This window comes from Xenopus laevis, chromosome 5L (assembly GCF_017654675.1).
Source record: "Xenopus laevis strain J_2021 chromosome 5L, Xenopus_laevis_v10.1, whole genome shotgun sequence".
Lineage (NCBI taxonomy): Eukaryota > Metazoa > Chordata > Amphibia > Anura > Pipidae > Xenopus > Xenopus laevis.
This window is the reverse complement of record NC_054379.1, coordinates 37,528,519-37,554,995: the sequence shown is the minus strand read 5'-3', so window position 1 is coordinate 37,554,995 and position 26,477 is coordinate 37,528,519. Positions and strand designations below refer to the sequence as shown.

Below are 26,477 nucleotides of genomic sequence, written 5' to 3'. Positions count from 1 at the left end.
AATGTAATGATACAAATTTTTCAGTGATAATCTTCAAGCGAAACTGCACTATGTGCTTGGAAGGGCAATTTGGAGTGTTTGCTCCGCTGTACCATTACTCTTAAAGAAACAATACAATTAGTATGGCTGGGGCCCTACATAACATTGCTCTATGAGAGCAGCTGCACTATATGCAAATAGCATATCTGTAATGTGGTCTATTTTCTTCCCTCATTTCAATACCTTAACCTGCAGGGCTCTAGCATACTCCATAGGGAACTCGATAACATTGATCTTTCATCTCTGGGAACAAGAAACACGTCTGCCTTAGTAGTTTCCTCTGACTTAAACCACTCCTCAAATCTCCTTATAATTTAAGCAACAAAATGAGGAACCGGTTCCAAACAAAGATCATTTTCATGATGCTACATGCTTACAGTGCAAGATAGGTAGCAAGGGAATTAGTACTGCTATTGCAAACAACTGAACCATATTGTATGATTAATAACATCATGACTAAATATCATGAGACGGGTCCACGATTGTTGATCATTTTCAGAATATTTGTTCCAGGAAAAAAAGCCAAAACCTTATGTGCGTATTTCCATTCCAGTAAAATCCCCAAACTGCATTTTAAAGAATTGACACCTTCACTTCAGATTGGCTGATCAATAAAGGTTCCAGTCTAATCTGAATCCTGCTAAAAGAGCCAAATCTCTGAACCCATGGATCCATAATTTAATGACAAAATACTCCTTCCTTTAAATCTACTGTAAAGCTAAAATACTTTCACTTAACCTTTTTTTTCAGTTCAGCAACTATCTGAAAGTACCATTTTGCTTATATCCATTCTGCATGGTGGTTGTATCCATTCACTGTGGTTGTCTGACCTTCAGATGATGGCATTGTGGTGATGTCACGGGACAGATGACATCAGGGGCGTGGCAGCTGGCGATAGAGGCGGGACTATTGACATTGTCACACCAGTCAATGGAAGTCCTGTTTGATCTTCCTACTTTGGAAAACCATATGGGCAGTTTTGACCTGGAAAACCACCCGGGGGAAAAAACGGTGAGGTGGCAACCCTAGTATGTTTTCCCACCATGGATTAACTTTATCTTCAATGGAACACGCAGACATAGCTTATTCTCACTGAGTATTAGCTACATATTTTGTGTTTATAAATGGTAGCATCTGTTATCGCTCTCAGGACTAAATCTCATTCTGATGGATGCATTGTGATGAAAAACATTAGGCTTCTTGCCTTAACTGGCCAGTATAATACTTCTTAAACTGTTCTTACTATTTTTTTTTTCTTCCAATACTCCCTATTAAATAATGCGAGTCACTTAAAGGAGAAGGAGAGCTACTGAAGCAGTTAGCCACAATAGTACAAGCTATAACACTAGATTTATTTTGCAGAATGCTTTACCATGTCTGAGTGAACAGCTTTAGAAGCTCTCTGTTTGTTTAGGATAGCAGCTGCCATATTAGCTTGGTGTGACATCACTTCCAACCTGAGTCTCTCCCTGCTCACTCATAGCTCTGAGCTCAGATTACAGCAGGGAGGGGGAGATGAGCAAACTGAGAATGCTCAAGCCCATGCCCTGGAAGTTTAAGCTGAGAGAAGGAAGTCTGATACAGAAGCCCATGTGTACACAATAGAAGGAAAGAAATGTGGTGTTTCTTTGACAGAGGATTCAGAGCAGCATTACTTTACTGGTGTATTTATATAGACCTTTCTGATAAAGCTTACTTATTTTTAGCCTTTTCTTCTCCTTTAAAACACATTTACAGCCGACATGTCAATACATGTGGTTTCTCCGTGCTGCTTAGAGCATGATTCTAATTCAAATTGACTTTGCAAAACTTCTGGCAACATTGACTAAAACCCATTAGATAAAAGCTGAACAAAATCATGTGCTTAAGAAAGCAGACACACAACACATCATTTTCTTTTTCTCTTGCTAATTGCTCTATTTGGCCAATTTAGTAATGTGTCAGCAGAATGGTCTATGAAAAGCCCAGGAAGTAATAGTTTCATTCTTCCCTGTTATCTTGGGCAGTGCATGGGCCTATTGACTCCGTACTCACATGGGCCTATTGACCCGTGTCCTGCATTGATAACATAATTAGTGTAACGGCAAGTACATTTAGTGTCTGGGAATAAAGGAGAGGGATATTAAATCCCTCAATAATTATTAGCTAGAGTGAAGATCTACAGTAAGGATGATGACATGCCCGCACTGGAGCAGATTTATTGTGTTAAATTGTCTCCGAAAATGCTTTCCTTCCAGCAATAATACAAGGGAAACTTCTAGCGATTTTGGAAAAATTAATCTGCATATATGTCTTCCTAACACTGAGTTACATTACTGCCGACGGTAAAGCATTTTCAGAAGATCCGTCGCCTGTGGTAGTACAGATTTATTGTGGGTGAAAAATCTCCCTGTGTGCTATGGCCTTAAGGGCAGAGACACTCGGGGAGATTTAGTCGCCCGGCAAATAATCACCTCTTCTCCGGGCGACAAATCTCCCTGAAAAGCCTTCCTGCTGTCTACAATGTAAAACGCCGGCGGGATGGCACTTGGAGAGCTTTGTTTTCCGAAGTTGCCTCACAAGGAAACTTCGGGCGATTTCGGAAAATGAAGTGCTCCGAGTGCCATCCAGTCGGCAATTTAGATTCTAGCCGGCGGGAAGGCTTTTCGGGGAGATTAGTCGACCAAAGAAGAGGCATTAGTCACCGGGCGACTATATCTCCCCAAATCTTCCTGTGTGTCTCTGCCCTAAAGGAGAAGGAAAGCTGCCAAAGCAGTTTATTGCCAATGGATTAGCCACACTAGTGCACGCTATAACACTATATTTATTCTGCAGAATGCTTTACAATATTTGAGTAAACCGCTCTAGAAGCACTCTCTTTTTGTTCGTGTATGATAGCAGCTGCCATATTAGCTTGGCGTGACATCACTTCCTGTCTGAGTCCCTCCCTGCTCACTCATAGCTCATAGGGAGAGGCAGAGGCGCAAACTGAGCATGCTCAAGCCCTAGCCCCGAGGCTTATGCTGAAAGCAGCAAGTCTGATACAGAAGCCCATGTATACACAATAGAAGGAAAGAAATGCGGTGTTTCTGAGGACAGAGGACTCAGAGCAGCATTACTTTGAGTTTTTACTCTGAGGACAGAGGACTCAGAGAAGCATAACGTTGAGGGTTTACTGGGGTATTTATATAGACCTTTCTGATAAAGCTTACTTAATTATGTGTATCTGGATAATGATAAAAGTAATAAAAGAATATGGCTGCATGGAAAGTGCAGTAATGAACTAGTGTTATAGGCACGGTGTTACAGCCTGCTGCAGATACCCTCTCTGATCCCCTGTAAAGTTAAATTAAAGATGAATTTTGTTTAAAGGTATAGGATGCTTAGGATTTTTTGGATTAGGTATGTTCACCTTTTGCAAACCCACACCTAAGAGATAGAGAAAAGGTACTTTTCCAAATCTTTTTATTAAGCAGAAATCTATTGTTATCATTTTAATTATAAACAAAGGTAGCATTCACTCAGTACTCACACTCCCTCTGCAGAAGGGGGTCGCTGACCTCCTGCTGTATCATAACTGCAGAGATTGACAGCGAGTAAGACTCTGGCAGCCAAATCGATCAATGGAATGTCATCCTGGCATGCGCAGCAGTAGTAAAGAACAAAAACATTGTTCAAACAGGAGATTCATACCCACTGCAGTCTTTGCTCTTCCCCCGGATTACTATTACAATGAAAACAATTGATTCCTGTTTAATAAAAATATTTACAGTGTCCTACCACTTTGGTAGCAAAAGGTGAACCTCCTCTTTAAGGCTTCAGTCATGTGGTGTTTTCCTTAGCAATATAAAAAGTTAGCAGAGATTCATGCATTAGTGATGTGCTGGTCAAGTTTCCCTCACCAGACCCTGTCCCGACCTGCTTTTCTCCTCTATTTATAGACCCGCACCCACCCCACAGTGATGTCATGAAAGGGGCGGGGCAGACAAGTCTAAATTCTGGAAAAGTAAGCCGGCATTGGGACCGGTTATCCAGAATGCTTGGGACCTGGGGTTTTCTAGATAACAGTTCTGTAATTTGGATCTTCATGCCTTAAGTCTACTAAAAAAACCAATAGGCTGGTTTTGCTTCCAATAAGGATTAATTGTATTTTAGTTGGGATCAAGTACAAGGTTCTGTTTTATTATTACAGAGAGAAAGGAAATTATTTTCAAAAAATTTGAATTATTTGAATAAAATGGTGTCTATAGGAGACGACCTTTTCATAGTTTAGAGCTTTTTGGATAATGGGTTTCTGGATAATGGACCCATACCTGTAATAAAGTTTTTTTTTTTGATGATACTATTCAAAGAAACGGTTCAGTGATAGATGATAATGGTGCCACACAGCAAAATGACTTACCGTCCTTGTCCTCACTTCCCCATACCCAGTATTTCATAAGATGTCTTATATTAGTCATTGACAACACATTCCCTGTGTTAAAAGCAGAGAATTTCACTGAAATATTTATCAACTACTCCAGGACAAATGTTTTCAGAATTAGAATGCTGACATATACAGACTGCAGGCCAGGTGCCATGGGCATGTATCAATGGGTATAAGGATCAAAACATGTTTGTTCCATCATTATCTAACATGCAGCAGGGAAATAACCACAGCTTTTAGGCTTCATTTACATGGTATATTCAATACATTGTAACGACCACGTTATCAGGAACCTTGTTTAGCGAAAGTACCTGTGGACGCACAGGTGAACCCTGTGTTCACTGGGCTTTCTGCTGCGGAATCCAACAATGAAGTGCGTGGAAAAATTGTTAGCGAGGTACCGGCAGGGTTGAAGAAAAGACATAGTTGAAGTCGGGCAAAAGGATCAAGGTGGGTGGCAGAATTGTAGTCGAGAGTCAGGCAAAAAGGTCAAAAACCAGGAATTCAATATCAAATAATGCTAAAGCAGGATCAGTAAACTGGAACCAGCTTGGGCACAGAAAAAATGGAAGACTGGCCTTTTAAAAGAGTCTTGGCGGCAAAAATTCAAAACCGGCGCCTCTGTATGACGCTCAGCGTCAATTGCCCGCTTCACATAGGACACAAACCCGGAAGAGCGCGCCTGCGCACCAACAGGCGAGGAGAGACGCGCCTCACATACATTGTGCAAAAATAGGCCGCAATCAGCCATTATGTTTGCTCTTTACAGAATGCAGAGACCTGCAGCATGCCATCTGGATTGAGCTCTCTTGTTTGCTCTTGAAGGAAGAGTGGTGGGGATCAGGCCCGGACTAAGAATTAAAATAGGCCCTGGCATTTCAGGTACACAGAGGCCCAATCAGCCCCCACCAGCCCACTAAATACTGACTTTCTATGGCACCTTATAGTAGCTCCTCCGGGCCTGGTGGGGAGTTGCACATAGGATGGCAAAAGCTATCCCTGTAACTCAGTGCCATATGAGCTCTCGGGTGGCAAAATCTACTGTCACATGAGCTATCACCAAACTTACCAGCTACCTGATCATAAAAAAACAAGCACAGTTTTCCTTCATTATCTTTGTGACCTGAGACCTGATTTTTTTTACTCCTTAATGTTTCAGATATAGATATATTAATGAATCCCCTTGACAAAATTATTTTTGTAAATATATGGACAACATGGCGGCCATCCAAGCTGTTAGTTATCGACCCAGAGAAATCTGCATTATCATCGGGGCATTTTTCTATTCCACTAGATAACTGGAGTCCAGAGGGGTTTAATGTCTGCTTCCATCCTGTTTATAGATATTAATATTGAACACATTCAGCTTGTATCCTGTATGCCCTGTGCATTATGCATTGTTTATTTGGGAACTAAAGCTGGCCAAAGACATGCAGATTTACTTCGGACGAATGTTCAATGCCATCTCCCGACCTGCCACTAACCATTCAGATCAAATAAAGTAGTAAAAGAACAGATCAGCCGATGTTCTGCCCCTGACAGCAATCGTACGAAACTTATTTCCAACCAAAGGTGGTGACAGTTTCCCACTGATATCGTCAAATCAGCAATGAATGCAGAGATATTATCGACAGAAATTTTCTAACCTGTCCGATCAACTGAACGACCATGCGGCCCGAAAATCGTACGAAACGGATATCCGTACGATCAAATCTTGGCGTCTATGGCCAGCTTTAGATTCCTATGGTTTTACTGCTTTAAAGCAACTGTTACCTTTTATAGCTTTAGGCTGTGATTTCCCCCCCCCCCCCCCAAGAAAGATACCCTCCTTCCATTGAGTTAAATTGGAAAATTCTTCCCCCAACCCCATGTGCCATCAGCTTTACAAGTAAAATAATTGAATTTAGAATGAAGCTATCACCAGATCCAGTTTCTCCTCCCAGCAAGTAATGTCTATAAAATTGCATGCCAGTTGGGTAATTTTGGATTTCACAATTATAGCAAGCTTGCATAATCTGTAAAGCAATGTTATTTAAGAGCTTTACTACTTGAGCATCATCCTATATTACAGGCCAAGCTCATTTTCTGCTTGATAATTTGCGACAACCCCTAAGCTTATCTTCTTAAAGGACCAGTAACAGGAAAAAAAAAATGTAAAACAAATTCGTTAGTATGCTATGAAAAAAAGACACCAACACATATTAAACTTTTATGTCGATAAGTCTTTATTAAGAAATAACTTACCGAAAAGACGATCTAACGTGCAGCACTTGATTTCTCCTCCCTGCCTTCCTTATAGGAGATAGCCAGGGAGGAGAAATCAGGCGCTGCACGATGGATCGTCACCCTGACGCCGTTTCTGAAGAGGAGCGTAAGCAGAGTTTCAGTAAGTTATTTCTTAATAAAGACTTATCGACATAAAAGTTTAATATGTGTTGGTGTCTTTTTTTCATCAGCGCCGATTCGTACCTTAGGGCCGCCTGAGGCGGCTCCTGCAATGCCGCCCCCCCTTGCCGACTTACCTGTCGGGAGGGGAGGCAGGAACACTAATGCGGAGAGCGCAATTGCGCTCTCTCGCATTCGTAAAGCCGAATTTCTGGTTTAAAAACCGGAAATTAGGCTCTTAAAGGTGCAGGAGCGGCTTTTTGCCGCCCCTGGAAACCGCTCCGGCGTTGCCGCCTGAGGCGAGCGTCTCAGCTCGCCTCATTGGCGGCGCGCCCCTGTTTTTCATAGCATACTAACAAATTTTTTTCCAGAAAATGTTTGCTGTTAGCTGCTCGGAGCCCACTGAGCATGTCACAGACACTTTCCAAGATGTTGACCCCTTTGACAAGTTTGACGTCCTGGATCATTGCTGCTTTTGAGATGCTGAAACTTTGGACTGGTGCAATAAGTTCAGTATATAAAACATGGCTTTTTTAGCCACGAAAAATTAATTAATTTTTTGGGTTTACTTCTCCTTTAAGAGCTGACATTGCAGCATATAATAAATTATGGCACCAGAGCTCAATGGACGGGCAGAGGTAGGCACTCTTGAGTAAATATGGTGTCCGTGTCCAGTGCAAGAATTGGGAAGGGAGGTGTCTGCTTCTCCTTTCTTAAACCGTTTTCTCAGTTTGGGCTATAACATTTTGGTATAAGCAAGAGGGTCGATTCTGTTTCTGCAGCCCTTCTTAAAGACTTTTATTGTCCCTTTAAAGTACATTTTAGCTGAGCTTACAATTTATAATAAGCTATCAGGAAAGGATGAGAATGTGAAGTACTGATGCCTCTAGGCACTTCTATCCAGGTAGGATATTAATAGCACAGTTCATTTCCTGCACAAGTATTATTTTCAGTGTAATAAAGAAGGCATTATTTTCAGTATAACTACAATGACATTTGGAGGGTATATTTAAATACTCTGATCAGTAAGAAGCAACTAAATTAGATGGGCACAGATTATAATATTCACCTACAGGCCAGCTCTTGGCATACCCACCCACACCTGTAGCTAGGGTTGCCACCTTTTCTAGAAAAAAATACCGGCCTTCCTATATATTTATCTTTTTTCCCTATAATTAACATTGGGATCAACCATCATTTTGACTGGCCAGGCCTGTAAAATACTGGCTGCAGCTAAAATACATTCTGCTCCAATGTGAAACAAATAAAAATATTTGCGGTTTTTCAGTTCCTTTGCAGATTAAAATTCACTATGCTAAATTGTAAAACATGCAACTGGAAATATAAAAGAAGAGCAGTGATTTTCTTCTCTATCAGTTACTTGGCTTTTATTTAAGTTTTTATATTTTTTGGGTCACCCTTTGCTTATCATAGATATTGTGATTGGCACATGGGAGTTCCTTCTGGGGTTCCTGCTAGTTCTATGTTTCCCATTACTTGTTTTCATTCTGTGAACCCTCCCACCACCATTGTTACCTAAAGGCTTATACCACCCAGAAAGTTTTCTGGGACATTCTGCATTTTTTTTTTTTATGACATTTTTTGTAATTTTGTTGTTTGTGCCCCTTAAACATTCATTACACAGTGAGATTAGTGTAACTGGGGTTCAACCACTGATTTCACTGTGATTTATTTTTAAATAGCTTTATAATCTTTTATTTTGTGATTTTTATTGTATTCTACAATGTTCTTGATTACTTGTTTTTTTTTTTTTGCCTGAATTTTTTTCCAGTATTTATTATATTAAGGAGCCTCTACATGGCTCATACTTTTGGCATCAGACTGTCTAGAAGACCTCGCACATTTATAATCGGGGTTCATGTATAAACACTGGGCAAATTTGCTTCTAGGCACGAATCTATAGCAACCAATTAATGATTAGCATTTTTTAACCAGCTGCAGGTAGAACAATGAAAGCAAGCATCTTATTGGCTGCCCAGGAACAAATTTGGCCAGCATTTATAAATAATGCCCCTTGATGTTATACCTTTGTAAGTAATGATAAAGGAGATAAAGTGCAGTAAAATGTAAGCTTTGAGTTAATTTTTAGAAATATAAAAAAAGACCTTAAGCAAAGCTTTGTGGTTAGGAGTGGAAAAATATTTATCAACTTGATTTTGGCAGTAAGCCTGTCGTTTTTGGGGTTTGACTGGTGCTGATTTACCAAGAGTATGTATTTTCTTTATTTTGCCCATTTTTAAAAAATGGCATTGACTACAAGTCAATCACGTAATTGCTCAAAGATTCATGCAAAGGCATTTTTAAGCTCTTACGCAATTTGAGTGTTTCAGCATTGTCTATGGCTGGGTATTTTTGCCAGGGTATCTATGGCAGGCTTTTTGTAGCTGCTGCAAATCTTCGATGACAAATAATGTTATTGCCCTAAAGGGAATTTAATGTTATATATGCCATTTACTGATATGGAAATGTTGTCTTTATCGCATTTTAGGTTATTTTATTTATTTATTGATTTTTTTTTTTTACTTATAGGCGTTACGGTTTCTGGTCCCGGCTCCGAATGTTTCTACTCTTTATAGTTGGATTGTATATAGCTATTCCATTCCTTGTAAAGATATGCCCTGCCATTCAAACTCAGTTGGTGTTTTTAAATTTAGGTAAGTGTTTTATTTCAATTTATTTTATCATCAGTTTGCTTGATAAGAAAATAATGCATTTCCCTTAAAGTGGACCTGTCATCCAGACACACAAATCTGTATAATAAAAAAGTCCTTTTCAAATTAAACATGAAATCCAATTTATATCTTTTAATAAAGCATTCATAACTGTTGTAAGCTCATTTAAAAATCTCAGCTGTCAATCAAATATCGTCTGCCCCTCCTCTAAGCCAATGGCATAGTCATTTCCCCGTTCTCTTTACCATTTAATTGTGTAGCCAGGGCATTGAAATGGACATTGGGTCCCCCATTCTGGTGCACAAACAAGATTCTGAGATGATACAAGGCTTGCCTTAATAACAGTGTCCACAACACGGCTCGGCCTGCTTGCTATAATTATGAATTCCCAGACTGAAGGAAACAAGATTCAAATAATTTATATAGTTTAATTAAAGTTCATTTTGCTTGACAAATGTGATAAAATAGGATTTTGAATATTTTTTTTAGGGGATGACGGGTCCCCTTTAAGCCAATTGGATACGCTGTGTGCTGACAAAATCACTTTTTCTCTCTGCATGAATAAGGCGGTATGGGTAAGTAAGCGCAGAGTTGAAGTGGGATTTACTGAAAGCATAATGATCTAATCATACATTTTAGCTACAGTTATAACAAAACAACGTTCTGTACACAAATTGCACTCTTCCATACACCCAGTTTTAATTTCCTATACAGGTATGCGATCTGTTATCTAAAATCCCATTATCCAGATAGCTCTGAATTACCGGATGGCCATCTGCCATAGACTCCATTTTATCCAAATAAACTAAATTGTTTAAAATTATTTCCTTTTTCTCTGTAATAAATTGTTACCAGGTACTTGATCCAAACTAAGATATAATTAATCCTTATTGGAAGCAAAATCAGCCTATTGGGTTTATTTAGGGTTTAAAGGATTTTCTAGTAGACTTAATGTATGAAGATCCAAATTACGGAAAGATCCGTTATCGGGAAAACCCCAGATCCTGAGCATTCTGGATAACAGGTCCCATACCTGTGTATGCTCTTGGGGGCATGTGACAGCAGCTTCAGGTACAGTAAATTTTTTACCCACTGCCAGACATTAAATCCCGCGGTGGAGTCTTTTTTTTATTAATTGTCATTTTTGTTATTATTTTAATAGCTGATGTTTCTATTCAGATACCATATCATTTATCTTTAAGTTTGTCACTCAAGCCAGTGTTCCAATTGCTAGGGTGAGTTAACACAAAGATACATGTATAGAATATATTATCCAGAATGCCTGGTATTTGGAGTTTAAAATTTTTAATTATTTGCTTATAATGAACTCTTTGGGAGACAGCCATCCTGTAATTTGGAGCTTCCTGGATTCTAAATTCAGAAAGCTCTATTGTAAATTGAATGGATGAAGAACAGCAGATTAAAGAATTAAAAAAGTCAAAGATAGATAATGAAGACTTTCATTAGCTATCACTTTGTAGATAATACTAAGGCATAGAGGAGGGACAGGTAATATTTGATTGACAGCTGAGATTTTCAAATGAATTTAATGCTATAATAAAAAATAGAAATTGAAATGTTTAATTTTAAAAGGACTTTTATTATACAGATTTTTGTGTCTGGGTGACAGGTCTACTTTAAACACCCAAAGGTGTCCTCCACCTAAAAACTGTAACAAAAAATAGCCAGCAAAAACTGAAAGCCATACAAGACATTTAAAGGGCTTGTTCACCTTTGAATTAACTTTTAGTATGATGTAGAGAGTGACACTCTGAGATGGTTTGCAATTGGTTTTCATTTGTTATTATTTGTGGTTTTTTAATTATTTAACTTTTAATTCAGGAGCTCTCTAGTTAGAGAGGCCTGAATAGAAAGATAAGTAATAAAGTAGCAATAACAATAAATGTGCAGCCTTACTGAGCATTTGTTTTTGGGGTCAGTGATCTTACATTTCAAATCTGGAAAGAGTCAGAAGGAAAAAAGTTAAATAATTAATTTAAAAACGATTATAAATAAATAACGAAGACCAATTGAAAAGTTGTTCAGAAATCACCATTCTATAACATACTAAAAGTTAACCAGAAGGTGAACCACCCCTTTAAAGGAGAAGGAAAGGTTAAAACCAAGTAAGCCTTCAAAAAGGTCCACCGAAATACATCAGTAGACCCTCAAAGTAATGCTGCTCTGTCAAAAGAAACACAGCATTTCTTTCCTTCTATTGTGTACACATGGGCTTCTCTATCAGACTTCCTGCCTTCAGCTTAAACCTCCTTGCCCTGTGTGTGAGCATGCTCAGTTTGCTCCTCTCTCCGTCCCCCCTTCTCTGCTGTAATCTGAGCCCAGAGCTATAAATGAGCAGGGAGAGACTCAGGCAGGAAGTGATGTCACACCAAGCTAATATGGCAGCTGTTATCCTAAACAAACAGAGAGCTTCTAGAGCTTTTTACTCAGGTATGGTAAAGCATTCTACAGAATAAATATAGCATTCTAGCTTGCACTATTGCAGCTGATCTATTGGCAATAAAATGCCTCCGTAGCTTTCCTTTTCCTTTAAAGGGGTTGTTCCCCCTTTAGTTAAAGGAATCCTGTCATCGGAAAAGATCAGTTAATAGTGCTACTCCAGCAGAATTCTGCACTGAAATCCATTTAATAGTAAAAACCCATGTCTCACTGAGACACATTCAGTTACATTGAGAAGGCACAAGTCACATGACCAGGGGCAGCTGGGAAATCGACAAAATATCTAGCCCCATGTCAGATTTAGAAATTGAATATTAAAAAAATCTGTTTGCTCTTTTGAGAAATGTATTTCAGTGCTGAATTCTGCTGGAGCAGCACTATTAACTGATTTTTGTAAAAAAAAAAAACGTGTTTTCCCATGACAGGATCCCTTTTATATGTGAACACTGCATGATCTGATACTCCTTCTTCAGTATGTATATAACCCTTTGGTTGTGTGTTCTGTCTTTCAGTAAGGTTTCCATATTTTATTGACTTGAAGAGGCCCGAGGATCAAGGCTTAAATCACACGTGTAATTTTTACTTACAGCCAGAGGAGGATGTCTCCATTGGAGTTTGGTAAGTTAGTTTGGAGGAAGATTTATTTTCAGTAAAAGAATATGGAACTCCTGGGATGCTGTATGTTAATTTAGTGCAAAACCAAGGCTACACATGCTAGTTGCTGGGTAATACCACAACCCCAAGTATAACTGCGCTGTTTATTTTCCCTATGGGTTTATCTCAAAACTGAATGTTCATTCTATATTTGCTTATAATACACAAAAGCCATGAATATCCTGTAAATTATATTCTTATAAACGGTGAGTTCTGATGTCATCAGTTATAAACAGTGAGTTCTGATGTCATTTCTGTCACATGACTCATTGAAATTTGTGTATTATAATAAATAGAGTACCCCCGGTTGTAAAATATGTGGATATTAGAAGTTATCTCGGAGTTCCATGACCTGTATAAAAACACTCGGCCTTCGGCCTCGTGTTTTTATACGGTCATGAAACTCCTCGGTAACTTATAATATCCCTATATTTTACAAAAGGGGGTACTTTATTCACTATATTATGTCTCCAGTTATTATTGCTTGTAAGCTCCAAATATATTAGGGATGCACTGAATCCACTATTTTGGATTCGGCCGAACCCCCGAATCCTTCGTGAAAGATTCGGCCGAATACCGAAACCGAATCCTAATTTGCATATGCAAATTAGGGGTGGGAAGGGGAAAACATTTTTTACTTCCTTGTTTTCTGACAAAAGATAATTAGGATTCAGTTAAGCCGGGCAGAAGGATTCAGCCGAATCTGTATCCTGCTGTAAAAGGCCGCATCCCTTTTTTCTTCTAGGGTTGTTTATCCTTTTAATGATTTAATTGTGAGACCCACAGCTTTCTAAAGCAGATTAATATTTTGAAAATTAAATTTTTAGTGTCAGAATCCCTTTAACGGGGACCCGTCACCCAAAAAAAATATTCCAAATCCTATTTTATCACATTAGTCAAGCAAAATGAACTTTAATTACACTATATAAATTATTTGAATCTTGTTTCCTTCAGTCTGTGAATTCATAATTATAGCAAGCAGGCAGGAGCCATTTTGTGGACACTGTTATTAAGACAAGCCTTGTATCATCTCAGAATCTTGTTTATGCACCAGAATGGGGGACCTGATGTCCATCCCCATGCCCTGGTTACACAATTAAATGGTAAAGAGAATGAGGGAATGTGTGCCTAAGGCATAGAGGAGTGGCAGCTGAGATTTTTAAATGAGCTTACAACAGCTATGTATGCTTTAATAAAAAATAGAAATTGGATTTAATTTGAAAAAGACTTTTATTATACAGATTTTTGTGTCTGGGTGACAGGTCCACTTTAAGGGGCTCATTTGTTAAACCTCAACTTTTTCTGGTCGAGTTTTTTTTAGGAGGAAGACTCAAGTTTTTTTTTTTTTTAAAGGTTTTATTTTAATGCGTTTTTTACAAGAACAGGTAAGAAGAAACAAGAATAGGGAAGGTAGTGTACATTGAGCCTCCGTACAGCATAAGTATTGCAAGCATTTATTGTAGCATAAAATAGACTGGTCTAGGGTCTAGATAGTTCTGGAAAAATAAAAACTCGAAATTTTAGAGATTTATTAAAAAATCCGAAAATATGTAGTCGATGGCAGATGTCCCTGAAGTTGTTTCTTGACATCGTTATCTGCGCTGGATAATCTGATAAAGTCGACAATTCGATAGTCGAGTTTTCGGAACGTCCATTGTACTATATGAATAGACGCTCGATTTTCTTGCACCGTCTTTTTCGCCCTGACTTTTTCAAGAAAAAATTTTGATAAATTAGTTAAGTTTGTGGAAGGGAGTTTGGTCGACTTTGTTTTAATTAAATCAATTTGAGTTTTAGTTAATAGACCCCTAAGTGTTGGCCCATTTTTGACAACACTATAAAGTTTGGCTGCTGCTGTTTTTATATACCTTTTATATAGGCCGTAACCCCAGTCCAAAGCCCAAAAGAGGTAATTTCTTAAACAAGAGAGGTAGTGTCTTAAACAAAAGAGGCAATTTCTCAAACAAGAGAGGTAATTTCTCAAACAAAAGAGGTAATTTCTCAAGCAAGATGACACTAGGAAGATCCTACCAACAAGGCTGATGATCAAGTTTCCCACGTGGCACTCAATAGTGTGTTTAACATCTCTTAAACTGTCAGTGGCTGTAACACAGAATGAAACTCATTCAAAGACAACCAGATGCACTATATTTTAAAGGAAAACTATACACCCCGTATAGCATAAAATTATTTTATTGCATAAAACAGCTCAAATATAAAACCCTGCTTCATGTAAATAAACCATTTTCATAATAATATACTTTTTTAGTAGTATGTGCCATTGGGTAATCCTAAATAGAAAACTGCCAATTTAAAAAATAAGGGCCGCCCCCTAGGATCATAGGATTAATGGTGCACACAAGCAAACCAAACAAACTATACATGTTAGGTCACATGAACCAATTAACAGACAGAGCTCTGTCTTTTGCTTCAACACTTCTTCCTGTTACAGTTAGAGCTGTAGTATTTCTGGTCAGGTGATCTCTGAGGCAGCACACAGACCATCATGAAATTTTGGCTCAAGGCAAGAGATGTAAAAGGGCAAGATTTACTTAAATATATAGACCAGTTTGGTAAGATTCTTTAATATGCCACTTAATATGATATAAACTATCTGTAGCTTAAGTATTCATATTGGGGGGTATAGTTTTCCTTTAACATGCACTGTATATTGCAGATTATAACTTCTTCCTATAGTAGGCATGTCTCTGATGCACAGCCTGTATGGCTTTGAGACCTTGCTGCTGTAACCTTGCTAAATATTTTAGTTGTCTGTTCCCAGAGTAGCATGCTGTGTCATTCCAAAAGGATCTTGTGTTCTCACAGTAGGAGCATGTTGTGAGCAGATCAGGCCATCATTCATTTAAGGTCCAATTTATTAAAAGGGTTGTTCACCTTTAAATTAAATTTGTATGATGTAGAGAGTGATATTCTGAGACAACTGGTTTTCATTTTTTATTTCTTATGGTTTTTGAGCAGCTTTCCAGTTTGCAATGTTGGCCATCTGGTTGCCAGGGTTCTAATTACCATAGCAACCATGCATAGTTTTGAATAAGAGACTTGAATATAAATAGAAGGCCTGAATAAAAAGTAGCAATAACAATACATTTGTAGCCTTACAGAGCATTTGATTTTAGATGGGGTCAGTGACCCCCATTTGAAAGCTGGAAAGAGTCAGAAGAAAACTGCAAATAATTCAAAAACTATAAATAACGAAGACCAATTGAAAAGTTGCTTAGAACAGTCTATAACATAATAAAAGTTAACCTAAAGGTGAACCACCCCTTTAAGACAGTTGTATCTCACATTCAAAACATGTCGGTTGCTGTAGAAATCTCCCAGCTGATTAAAACATTATTGCAAAATAAGGGAAAAGAATATTCGATACTATTGAGAAATTGTGGAGCAATCTATTACTTCTGATCCGAGAGACTGCCATGACTCACTGCATTGTTACATTTTAAGCTCATATTCCCTCCTTTTCTGTTGAAATAGTTACATTAATTGCTCTCTCTTTACTGCTCACTAAGCGGCAGATTTATCAAGGGTTAAATTCAAAGTTCGTATTTTCTAGTTTTTTTATGGTCAAAACTGTCTGATTCGACTAGGGAGTTATTCAAATGCGATTCAAGTTTTTTTTTTTAAAAAAATCAAATTCGATTTTCGAGATTTATCATACTCCGGCCCTTTAAGAACTCGAAATTTAACTTTTCGCCACCTAAAACCTGCCGAATTGCTGTTTATGTCAGTGGGAGACGTCCAGGGATCAATTTTGAGTGGTTTGCAGCAGTCTTCCTCACATTAAAGCTTTTTTTCAGAGAAAAAACTCGAATCGAGTTTTTAAAATTTAAATGGAATTCTATTAGAGTTTTCGGGTCGATTCCATTCATCCAAGTTTTAACATTTTTTTTTTATGAATTTCGATTGTCAAATTTCGATTTTAGGGGAGTTTTTAAAAACTCACATGAATTCGAAATTCGACCTTTGATAATTGTGCCTCTAAGGGTAGAAGGTTTGAGTTGATTGTAGGGATGCACCGAATCCACTATTTTGGATTCGGCCGAACCCCCGAATCCTTCGTGAAAGATTCGGCCGAATACCGAACCGAATCCGAGCCCTAATTTGCATATGCAAATTAGGGGTGGGAAGGGGAAAACATTTTTTACTTCCTTGTTTTCTGACAAAAAGTCACATGATTTCCCTCCCTGCCCCTAACTTGCATATGTAAATTAGGATTTGGATTCAGTTCGGCTGGGCAAAAGGATTCAGCCGAATCCGAATCCTGCTGAAAAATGCCAAATCCCAAACCAAATCCTGGATTAGGTGCATCCCTAGTTGATTGTGTCGATTTTTAGAATGTAAGCTCTTCTTTACCTCTTATATTGGTTATAAAATTTTTTTTGCATGTAATCTGTAAATTCAGTGTATACACCCATTTATTGTACAGTGCTGCTGAATATGGTGGCACTTTATAAATATGTTACTGCTTCTAATTATAATCAGTCATCCTAAAACATCTCATGCCTTCTTGAAATAAAAATTCCTATCTGATAATATTGTAGGCACACCATTCCTGCAGTTTTATGGAAAGAAGCTCAGGGAAAACACCTAGAGTGGTATGAGGAGGTTTTATCTACAAATTACCCTGTGATCCTCTATCTGCATGGAAATGCCGGCACACGGTAAGTGGTTATATTGCCAGCCACAACTGTAACTAGAAATTAACTTTTTTCTCAAAACAGGTGAGAATTGGAGGGGGGGGGGAGAATTGGCAGAGAGAGTGCCATTCTGTGTAGAAGAGAACATGGAATGATCAGATAAGAGGATAATCAAGAAGAAAATGGACCCATTTCCAGACTCTTAACACTTAGGTCATACACTGGTAAATTCGAATTTTCGAGTTTTAAAATTCATTCGAATTTTAATCCCCCTATTCAAAGGTAAATTCAAATCTGAGAATTATCACCCCTCGACCCCGGAAACAGTCCTCATTCCATTCGCCACCTAAAACCTGCTGAGTTCATGTACAAGTCAATGGCCGAGTTCCGTTGAGCCATTTGGAGATGTTAATAGTATTCATGATGTTAGAGTTTGTTTTTTTTGTTTGGGAGAAAAATTTGATTAGTGTGAATTGAATACGATTCAAATTTTCGGGTTGGAACCATTCGATCGAATATTAGACATTCTAATTTTTTCTTAAATAACCTCCCAGTCAAATATATACAAATTTAAAAAAAAATCACATGAATTCAGAATTTGACCTTTGATAAATGGGCCTCCCCATGTTGGAATAATTTCAGGGAGTTTAATGCAGAGCACTACCCAGTCCCTAAGACTGATCTTAATGTACTCACTAAATTAGATAAATGTAGTTAAAAAATTAGATAAAAGCCCCTTGTACTAACTTTTCAGTCTGACCATCATCTACTCCTCACATAGCACGGTGGAGGGAATAGAGCTTGTTCCCTTGGAGCAGGGATCCCCAACCTTTACAACCCGTGAGCAACATTCAGAAGTAAAAGGAGTTGGGGAGCAACACAAGCATGAAAAATGTTCCAGGGTGCCAAGTAAGGGCTGTGATTGGCCATTTAGTAGCCCCTATGTGGAATGTGAACCTACATTAAGGCTCTGTTTGGCCATACACCTGGTTTTAATGCAATAAAACTTGCCTCCAAACCTGGAATTCAAAAATAAGCACCTGCTTTGAGGCCACTGAGAGCAACATCCAAGGGGTTGGAGAGCAACATGTTGCTCACGAGCTACTGGTTGGGGATCACTGCCTTGGAGTATCCTCATTTCTGAATTTAGTTATTCACATTCAGATCACACAGCACATCTGTACAACAGTGCTTTTACAGTGGGTGCACAGCAAGGCAGAATTAGGGGAGAAGAATTTGGTGCAGTTCACAGCAGTTTGAATTGACCAGATTTACTAAACATTAGTTAATTGATTCAGTAAATTGAAACTCTTATCAAAGAAGATCAGTGAGTATGTTATTGTGCATTATTTTGGGTGATAGAGTTTAGCAGCAGCGCTGCGCTTGAACACTCCGCTCAACTGTTAACCCTTAAAAATAAATGAGCGTTGTCTTAAAATTAAGGCAATACGTGTTAATCAAATTAATAATTTGGACAAAGTTCTTGTTCCAGCAGGGAAAGAGCTTGGTGAATCTGACAGCACTTGTAGTGTTTTATCGGGTGGTAAAAAAAAGTTGCTTTGTTTTCATTCATCATTTACTTCTATTTCTTGCTCTTTTTGCCTGTCCTTTTTTCTGTGTCATCTCCAGCTATGGGTATGGAAGCTCAATTACAGAAAGGCCAAATTTTTAAAAATCATTTCCTTTTTCTCGCAAATAATAAAACAGTAGCTTGTACTTGATCCAAACTAAGATATATTTAATGCTTATTGGAAGCAAAATCAGCCTATTGGGTTTATTTAATGCTTAATTGATTTTCTAGTAGACTCAAGGCTAATTTAAATTACGGAAATATCCCCGGTCATGTGCATTCTGTATAACAGGTCCCATACCTGTACCACTAATTGGCAGGATTCTGTCATTCTATTGTATTTAGAACATGTAAATGTAGCTATTTATCATGCACTGCAGATAGAGATTCAGCTAATCCATATGATGCATTTAATATGAGCATATTACAGAAGCAATTAAATGCTTTTCACTTTTGTTTCCCCCACAGAGGAGGCGATCACAGAGTGCAGCTTTATAAGGTATGTTTTGTCTTGCTTCCCTCACTGTTTCTGTGTAGGGTTGCATTGGACATTCATGTCATTAGGTAGATCATTTGTAAACAATGTGCTAATCATCTGCCATCAAGGGGGAACAGGGGTACTCCAGCCAGGGATGGGTCTCCAAGAGACTCAAAGGGACAATTCATGGGTCACAAAGAATTAGTTGATTAGGTGGTGTTTGAGAGGATCGTGGCCAGGACTTTGTTATAAAGGGGTGGAGCTTGATGGATTAGTGGCATGTGTGGGTCATTTTGTTTTAATTGGGGTCCCATTCTATTTGTTGGCAGGGCCCATCAACCAGGGGGCCAAGGTGTGTGACAAGCAAATAATTGGGGTTTTCAGCTGGTGGGCACTGATAAGTTAATAGTATGGTTCCCCTGATTACTGATGGCAGCCCTGCATTCAGGGAAGAAAGACGTTACAGGGTTGTTGGGGTAAAACTGTGCTGATCCATTACAGTGGATGCTGGTAGAGGAATGAAGAGGTTCCTGAGAGAAAAGCTGCAGAATACTAAGTGGACAATTCATCCCTTACAATGAATGTCTGCTTGAGGGCAAGCCTCAATGAGCTGTTTACAGATTAGCATAAATGTATCCAGACAGACAGGTTCACTTATGATTCAATGTTACCAGTCTCATGATTTCCCTGTGTATTATAGAAACAAGGGAGGGAACATTTAGTATGTGTGCTCTGAACGGAGCATTATCCCTTTAGGCATGATAGAAAATGCTGAGGCACACCAGGCTTTTTGAGTAGAAACTCAAGTGGAGGAAAAAAACCCATACTCTCCTTGCTGTAAGTGCACTGCAATGTGCAATGTGGTTGGACTGTGGGCACACACGTGGAGCAGATTTTGGAGCTGAAATATAAAAAGCATGCATTTTCATATCAAAATCTGCTGTGTGTTTGCTCACAGGCCAAAACCATGCCTATCAGTGTACTTACAGCATAGAGTTAATCTGCTTGGATTGGTTTTTTAGGGTCAGGGCACACAGGCAGATTCAGGGAGATTAGTCGCCCGGCAACAAATCTCCCCGAACTGCCTCCCCTGCCTTCCCGACGGTTAAAATGTAAATCGCCGGTGGGATGGCACTCTGAGCAATTTGTTTTCCAAAGTTGCCTGACGAGGAAACTTTGGGCGACTACGGAAAACAAATTGCTCCGAGTGCCATCCCGCCGGCGGGAAGGCAGGGGAGATTAGTCGCCCCAAAGAAGAGGAGATTTGTCGCTGGGCAACTAATCTCCCCGAATCTGCCTGTGTGCCCTGACCCTTAAAATGCTGCTATAATATTCCTCAGAGCTGCTCAGCAGGGGAACAAAATAAATAGATAAACTTAAAGCTATGCACTTATAGCTAGCAGTTAGGCAAGTTAAAATAGAGTTAAAAGATTGAACTTGATGGACGTGTGTCTTTTTTTCAACCTAACTTACGATGTTAATTGCAAAGCAAGGAGCATTCCTGTTATAATCCATAGCTAGGATTTTCATCCTGTCGCCAAAAAAAATGAAATAACCCTGCCTTGTGCAACACAGTTCAGAACCACATTATTTGTTTGGTGCCAATTTAAGAAGAGACTATCCCCTGGAGTGCAAAGACCTGTACTTGTGGTGAATAGTGCAGGACATGGTGGAAAAAAGATGTCTGTGCCCTTTGCTTTGCACTCTGCACCCATCCCTGCACTTTGCAGATGACGGACCTTTTACAAGTTTCACTCAGTTCTTGTAGATGATGATAATGAATTTCTGTAATAACAATACTGTATTCTGGTTGTAGGTGCTCAGTTCCATGGGTTACCACGTCATTTCATTTGACTACAGAGGTGAGCCTTTCTAAAGCATGCTTTGTTGTTTTCTGGTTAACAGCAGTTAAAAGCACAATGACATGGAAAGTCTTGTGATCAGATAGAGATCAGCATCACATCCCTTCTTCCGTCATTCTGGGACAGTCTTTCAACTAATTGCCCTTATTTCATTTCCAGCAAGAGCTGGTCCAGCAGATTGATTGGTTGTATTGTCAGGTAGAAATACACTAAGGCTTCTTACTTACAATAATGATCTACAGCAGGGCTGTCCAACTGGCGGCCCGCGACCCCCTTTATGTGGCCCTCCACATCAAAGTCTGCCTTCTGTGTCTGTTTACCATTTGTAAATTTTAAAAGGTATCACTGCAGAGATTAACTGCCCCCTGCATTGTTTAAACATCAAATTCAGACTAATCCCCTGTATTGTTCACACATTTAATCCCTCTGTATTGTTCACACTTGTGACACCTCTATTGCAAACATCCTAAAGCCCTGTACTGTTCACACCTGAGACCCAGACTGAAACTGCCCACATTGTTCACCTTATTCAAAATGCTAATGGAGCACCAGCACTGTGTCACTGTATGTAGTACATATTAGACTGGTCCTTACTCCTGTCTCCTGCTCTGTTCTGCCTTCCTTATGCTCCCTGTGTGTCTCATACTTTGCCTGCTCTTTGCACCCTGTTTTTTCCATACTCTGCCTGACCTATGATCCCTATGGAACACAAGCCTGGTATTTGTTCTGGGGGTTTGTTAGCATTTTGAAAATTATTGTTAGGGGCCCGTATGTTGTTTAATCAAATGCTGGGTACTGTATTATACACAGGGGAGGAGGAGGTATATGGATTTAAGCGTATGTCTTAATATGACAACTTTTTTAACATAAGAAAATGTACAACACTTTTTCATTTATATTACTGCCCCCTGTACCAGCAGCCATCCATAATACAGCCTACCCTGTACCTGTGGCAGTAGCCATCCATTATACTGCCCCCCCCATACCTGTACCAGTAGCCATCCATTATACTACCCACCCCCATACCTGTACCAGTAGCCATCCATTATACTACCCCCCATACCTGTACAAGCAAACTCAGCAGCCATCCATCATACAGTCCTCCTGCAGCCATCATATTGCCCCCAATCTTTACCTGTGTCAGCAGCAGCCAAAAATAAATCTGATCACAATAAATTGCCCCCAAGTATTTATGTACCTGTGCCAGCGCCCAGCAGCAACAGCAAACATATGGCCCGGCCCAAATCTGTACCTGGCTGTGCCAGCAGGAAGCTTTACATTTTTACGGTAATAGAAAGAATGTCTTCAGTTCAGCGCAACTGTGCAAGGCTGAGAGCAGCAAGAGCCACACCAAGCAGCCCCCCAGCTCTCTGCTTCTCTCTGTCATTCAACACATCAGTGACATCATTGACGCGTATATGCATGTCACACTGCACCGCACAGAAGGAGCCATTACTTGCCGGCAAGAGGGAGAAGGTAAAGGAGGGGGTTCCACCCGACAGAGTGACCATGATTACTGAAACAAATTATTAAATAAACGCTTGACAAAAAAAAAAAAAACCCCCATTAAAAGTGTGCGCCTCAATGATGGCGTCCCAGACAGCCGCCTACTCTGCCTACCCCTAGTTCCAGCCCTGATTCCTGCAGTGAGCACCAACCATTTGGTTTTTTGTTGTGCTATTAATGTGGACATGGTCTTGCGGTAACATGGGTGTGGTTTAAAGTGGGTGTGATCTAAAACCAGGGAGTGGTTAACATTGGCTTCCATTATCGGCCCTCCACCATGTAGATTAGAAAAATTCCGGCCCTCTGTACCATATAAATTGGACAGCACTGATCTACAGGTACCAATACACTCTTCTAATTCTACTACATTGTGACTGCCCTTTATTTGTTGTGGCTTTTTCATAAAGGGGATCACCACCAAAAAATGATTTGTTTTGTACAATGCAGAAAATGTAATTCGTGGCTTTCCAAAGTATATTAATTTAAAATTTTTGGTAGTTCTATAGTAATATTAAATTTAATTGCTATTGAACATTTAGAGGCAGATCTATAAAAATGTGAGCTTAGAGCTCAATAAATAAAAACTCATGTTTTTTTTTTATTTTGAAAATATTTTATTTGATTTTCATGTTAAACAAATGATAACAGTATGACAGCAAATTTTATGCAGATGAAAACTCATGTTTTCTTCATTCCTATGGGATTTTTAGAACTGTATTTATCAAAAGTTGAGTTCCAACTTTCACCCTTTGATAAATACAAGGGATGCACCGAATCTACTATTTTGGATTCGGCCAAACCCCTGAATCCTTTGCTAATGATTCGGCCGAATACCAAACCGAATCTGAATCCCAAATTAGGGGTGGGAAGAGGGAAATATTTTTTACTTCCTTGTTTACTTCCAAATTTCCCTCCCCTAATTTGCATATGCCTCCAAATGCATATGCAAATTAGGATTCGGTTTTGGGCCGGGCAGATGGATTCGGCGGAATCTGAATCCTGCTGGAAAAAGGCTGAATCCCGAACTGAATCCTGGATTCGGTGCATCCCTAATGAATATAATTCTAAAAATCCCATAGGAATGAATAGAACGTGGGTGAGTTTTTATTTATTAAGCTGTAAACTCACATTTTGACAAATGTGTTATCCATCTGGCTGTTTATATTGTCTGCACTATGGATCCGACTCATGAAGCAATGTAGCGGAAGCCAGCGGGAGAACTGACTTCTGTTAGTGTACTGTTTCAAGGGTCAGTACTGGAGAACAGGAAGTGCTAAACAAATATCGCTTTTGGTAGCAATTCCATTTACAAATGACATTTTCTTTCATTATGCAGAAAAACACATTTTGGGTTGAAATCCTCTCTAATACGTGTCTTGTACAGCCCAGCATATCATTCTGCCTGTTCCATGGCTAAAGTCCCCCATCTAAAGGTGGCCATAGATGCAAAGATCCGCTCGTTTGGCGATGTTGCCAAACGAGCGTATCTTTCCCCGATATGCCATTAACAGGCATGGCTATATCGGGGGTAATCTGATTGTTCGGCGTATGGCCGAACGATCAGATTACGATGTGCCATGGGCTCCGGCGGGATCGGTCGGGTCAAAATCAAACCTGACTGATCGACCAAACGACCGATCTCCGCCGGACGAAAAATGTTGGCACATGCCACACACGATCCGAAAATCGGACGAATCCTCGATTCGTACGATCGGATCTGTGTGTCTATGGCCACCTAATTATTGTGCAGAATTGGGCTTTGATCACAGAGCTGACTCAGCAAGGCCTCTTCTGTACAAATCACACACTGTCAGGACATTTGAATACAATTAACCTGCTGTACGTGACATTTCTCTGCAGTTTTCAGATACAGGATATGAAGTAAAATTTAAGTCCTCAAATGCAACCTGGTGTATTGCCTGGAATCCTTCAGCCGGGATCATATTGTACAGCGGAGTCATGTGAAAGATATGATAGGAGTGTTGTGTAATGACTGATTTGGTGATTCAATCAACCACTGCTTCAAACCGAGCAGGAATTCACCTTATCCCATATAGATAGATAAGGTTAAAATAGGCAGAAATGTAATAAAAGGTGCAATATTTACCATTGGTTTGCTAACCAATCCGCTTAGTGCCTTTTGTTACATATGAAGAATTGAACTACATAAAAAGCAAGAAAACATCTGCCTGTGTAATTTGCACAGTATTGTGTATATAGTGTGTGTGGGGGGGGGGTGCATGATCAGTAGAATAACCAGGCTGGGAAACTATCTGATGAGCTATTAATCTGTTATATTTAATGAGAAACATATTCTGTTATTAGCTACTGTATGTGAAGGCTTGTCCCTGCAGGATTCAGTACCGCTGAGCTCAATTAGCCTATGCTGGAACACTCATCCTCCGCTGATATTTCTTTTTTTACTTTTAAATCGTTCCTAAACGTTTTATTCTTTTTCACTTGGGATCCATTATTATATAGACTCCATTTTAATGAAATAATTTAAATTTTAAAAAATTATTTCCTTTTTTCTTTACAGATATGGGATCCGTTATCCGGAAACCTCCAAATTACAGAAAGAGGCCGTCACGTAGACCCCATTTTATCCAAATAATCCAAATTTTTAAAAATGATTTCCCTTTTCTCTGCAATAATAAAACAGTACCTTGTACTTGATCCAAACTAAGATATACTTAATCCTTATTGGAAGCAAAACTAGCCCATTGGGCTTCTTTAATGTTTTAATTTTTTTTTTAGTAGATTTAAGGTATGAAGATCCAAATAACGGAAAGATCCATTATCTGGAAAACCTCAGGTCCCGAGCATTCTGGATAACAGGCCCCATACCTGTAGTAGTAAAACAGTACCTTGTACTTGATCTCGAACTACGATAAAATGAATCCTTATTTGAGACAAAACTATCCTATTGGGATAATTTAAATACATTTTAAGTAGACTTGCCCCTGAAGTATTCTAATAAATAGTATTCAGATTGAGCTACTACATCTTTTTTCCTTTAGCAATTAGTAGGCTGAAAAAATATATTCATATATATACACGCAGGCAGATATAGTGTGAATTTATAGCGTGGCCACGTCTAGTGACGGGTTTTACAACAGATTTTTGTGTATTTGGAAGGATCACACTAAAGATGCTCATCCAAAATAGTAAAATAGTAAAAATCGTCAAATCCACGAATATTTTAGGGTCACACCTGCAGAGTGATATCAGTAACTGGCCCAGTACATGTGACCCTATTGCACAATATGTGACTAATCAGTCCCTGGGCCAGTTGGTTTGAAATCATATTGCACCATGGAAGCAATAACTGTGTCAATTATCAATAAAAATGTTGAGTAAATCTTAAGACTGATTAGTCTTTGTCTGAGGCAGAATAGAATCAATGTAACTAACAAGCAATAGGTCACAAAGCATCTGCTTAAATAGAACCCAGTTTATTAGAGAAGTTTTATCTTAAAAACGGGAGGTTCACCTTTAAGTTAACTTTTGCTATGATATGCTTAATTCTAAGCAGCTTTTCAATTGACCTTCATTTTTCATAGTTTTTGAATTATTTGCCGCGTTCTTCTGACTCTTTCCAGCTTCCAAATGGGGGTCACTGACCCCATCTAAAAACAAATGCTCTGCAAGGCTATAAATGTATTGTTATTGCTACTTTTTATTACTCGTCTTTCTATTCAGGCCTCTCCTATTCCTATTTATAATAATGCATGGTTGCTAGGGTAATTTGGACTCTAGCAACCAGA

At 39.0% G+C, this 26,477-nt stretch overlaps 1 protein-coding gene across 2 annotated transcripts in view; it reads left to right on the top strand.

The window, feature by feature from the left end:
* The window catches only part of abhd12.L (abhydrolase domain containing 12 L homeolog), a 70,821-nt gene that overhangs the window by 31,599 nt on the left and 12,745 nt on the right, over nt 1-26,477 (top strand). For both annotated transcript variants that reach the window (XM_018262874.2, XM_018262878.2), the window contains exons 2-6: nt 9,380-9,504; nt 12,495-12,600; nt 17,199-17,318; nt 19,333-19,363; nt 21,159-21,204. In XM_018262874.2, coding sequence (XP_018118363.1) covers nt 9,380-9,504; nt 12,495-12,600; nt 17,199-17,318; nt 19,333-19,363; nt 21,159-21,204 — 428 coding nt within the window. The remainder of the gene's footprint in view (nt 1-9,379; nt 9,505-12,494; nt 12,601-17,198; nt 17,319-19,332; nt 19,364-21,158; nt 21,205-26,477) is intronic.